This window comes from Oryza brachyantha, chromosome 5 (assembly GCF_000231095.2).
Source record: "Oryza brachyantha chromosome 5, ObraRS2, whole genome shotgun sequence".
Lineage (NCBI taxonomy): Eukaryota > Viridiplantae > Streptophyta > Magnoliopsida > Poales > Poaceae > Oryza > Oryza brachyantha.
In genome coordinates, this window is record NC_023167.2 from 14858735 (window position 1) to 14860440 (window position 1706).

At 43.5% G+C, this 1706-nt stretch overlaps 1 protein-coding gene across 2 annotated transcripts; it reads left to right on the plus strand.

Annotated features, from left to right (window-relative positions):
* On the plus strand, positions 1-1706 carry LOC102713082 (60S ribosomal protein L36-3-like). Of its 2 annotated transcripts, none has more exons than XM_006654449.3 (4): positions 1-44; positions 149-264; positions 873-1072; positions 1479-1706. In XM_006654449.3, exons 2-4 carry the CDS (start codon positions 163-165, stop codon positions 1516-1518), a joined length of 342 nt encoding a protein of 113 aa, XP_006654512.1. In that variant the 5' UTR covers positions 1-44; positions 149-162; the 3' UTR covers positions 1519-1706. The 2 variants fall into 2 exon arrangements, with proteins under 2 accessions (XP_006654512.1, XP_015693062.1); XM_015837576.2 differs by having other exon boundaries at positions 21-39.

The window sequence follows — 1706 nt, forward strand, 5'->3', positions numbered from 1 at the left end:
GGGTTTCCTCCCTAGCCGCAGCCGGGTCGCTTCTCCAAGGTAAGGTAAGCGCGCCGCCGCCGCCGATCTGGAAACCCTTGCCCTCCTCCTCTTCCTCCTCCACCCTCGACGCCGCTCATGGAGGTTTCCGCCGCTTTTGTTTGTGCAGGAAGGTTTTCGCCCATGGCGCCGTCGCAGCCGAAGTCGGGCCTCTTCGTGGGCATCAACAAGGGCCACGTCGTCACCAAGCGCGAGCTGCCGCCTCGCCCGTCCGACCGGAAGGGGGTAAGCGCCCTAATCCCGTAGCACGAGCTGTTTCGGCCCAGCGAACTGTTGTGGTGATGCCATTTGTGGTTCATCTGTATGGATTTAGTGCGTCGCTTCGATTTTTCTCCGTAGAACCGTGTCGTGGATTGAGATTTTTGCAAGTATTGCTGCAGACTTGCAGAGATCGTGACTTCCGATAGTGTTGCCTCAATCGTCTCAATCGTAGTTTGCACCTTATGGTAGGGTATTTTTCCCTGATTTTTTCACCTGGCGGTAGTAGTTATATTTTTCCCTCAATTATTGTTCTTGCTTAGCCTTAGCTTTTGTGCGGGGAATAAGATTTCCTTTCTGTTTCAGCAAGTAGTCTACATATGTTTGTATGCCATTCAGTAAAACAATGGGAATAGTAGTTTTAGTTCGTTGGTCTAATAGTTGATGATAGATAATTTGTCATGTTTTCTGTTTCATGTACTTGCTTATCAACAGAATTTGCACTGGTCAGTGTTGCGACTATCTGTATTTCTGTTTGTAGTGGGTCGCTATTATTTTACTATTACATTAGATGTATTTTGATGGCCGTGATCTCGTGTTCCGTTTGTGCTTACCTTACTGCCTTTAATCTGCAGAAAGCCACCAAGAGGGTGACTTTTGTCAGGAACTTGATCAGGGAGGTTGCTGGATTTGCTCCTTATGAGAAGCGTATTACTGAGCTTCTCAAAGTTGGCAAGGACAAGCGTGCACTGAAGGTGGCAAAGAGAAAGCTTGGCACTCACAAGAGGGCCAAGAAGAAGAGAGAGGAGATGGCTGGTGTCCTCAGGAAGATGAGGTGTGTAAATTTCTAACCTTCAATATTGTGTTTTTTTTTTCAAATGGGCAGTTTTAGTTCTGTTCCTTCAATGCATTCCTTCGTGATCAACTATTCAACTTTCCTGTCTTGCGCAGGAAATATTAAATGTTTGTAACGTAATATGGTCTACCATGCCTCCTAAACAGCGAATTATAATGCATGGTGGAGATAATTGCTTAGAGTAGATATACTCTTTAATATATCATTTTTTGTGTGTACAGCATAGTGTTTGTCATTGTCTAGTGGTGGTAATATTGTTGGCAACTTCTTACTATATAAATGATTTCCCATTTGGTGTTGAGTTTTTATAGTCTTGGTCCAATTATATTCTGTTTAGATTTTTCTTTGTCCTCTATGTAAAATAAACTTTCTTGTTCTAATGTAGGTCTGGCGGTGGTCACGCTCACACCGACAAGAAGAAATAGAGCATCTGAAGTTCATGAAGTCGATGGCAATATTGTCTTGTTGAGTTTACCGTTTCTTGTAGAACCCTACTAGGCTTGCACTCTATCAGCCATCAAAAACTATTGTGTTAGTTAATGTGTGAAACAACCTGTCTTGTGTGTTTTTGATCCTGTTTCAATGAATGTTGCCACCTTCATAAATTTGCTTT

What these genes read in the sequence shown, in the direction of transcription:
- LOC102713082 (XM_006654449.3), top strand. Translation starts at nt 163, where the DNA reads ATGGCGCCGTCGCAGCCGAAGTCGGGCCTCTTCGTGGGCATCAACAAG. An exon ending in GCCCGTCCGACCGGAAGGGG is followed by an intron (nt 265 to 872) that starts GTAAGCGCCCTA and finishes TTTAATCTGCAG; the next exon opens with AAAGCCACCAAGAGGGTGAC. An exon ending in GGTGTCCTCAGGAAGATGAG is followed by an intron (nt 1,073 to 1,478) that starts GTGTGTAAATTT and finishes GTTCTAATGTAG; the next exon opens with GTCTGGCGGTGGTCACGCTC.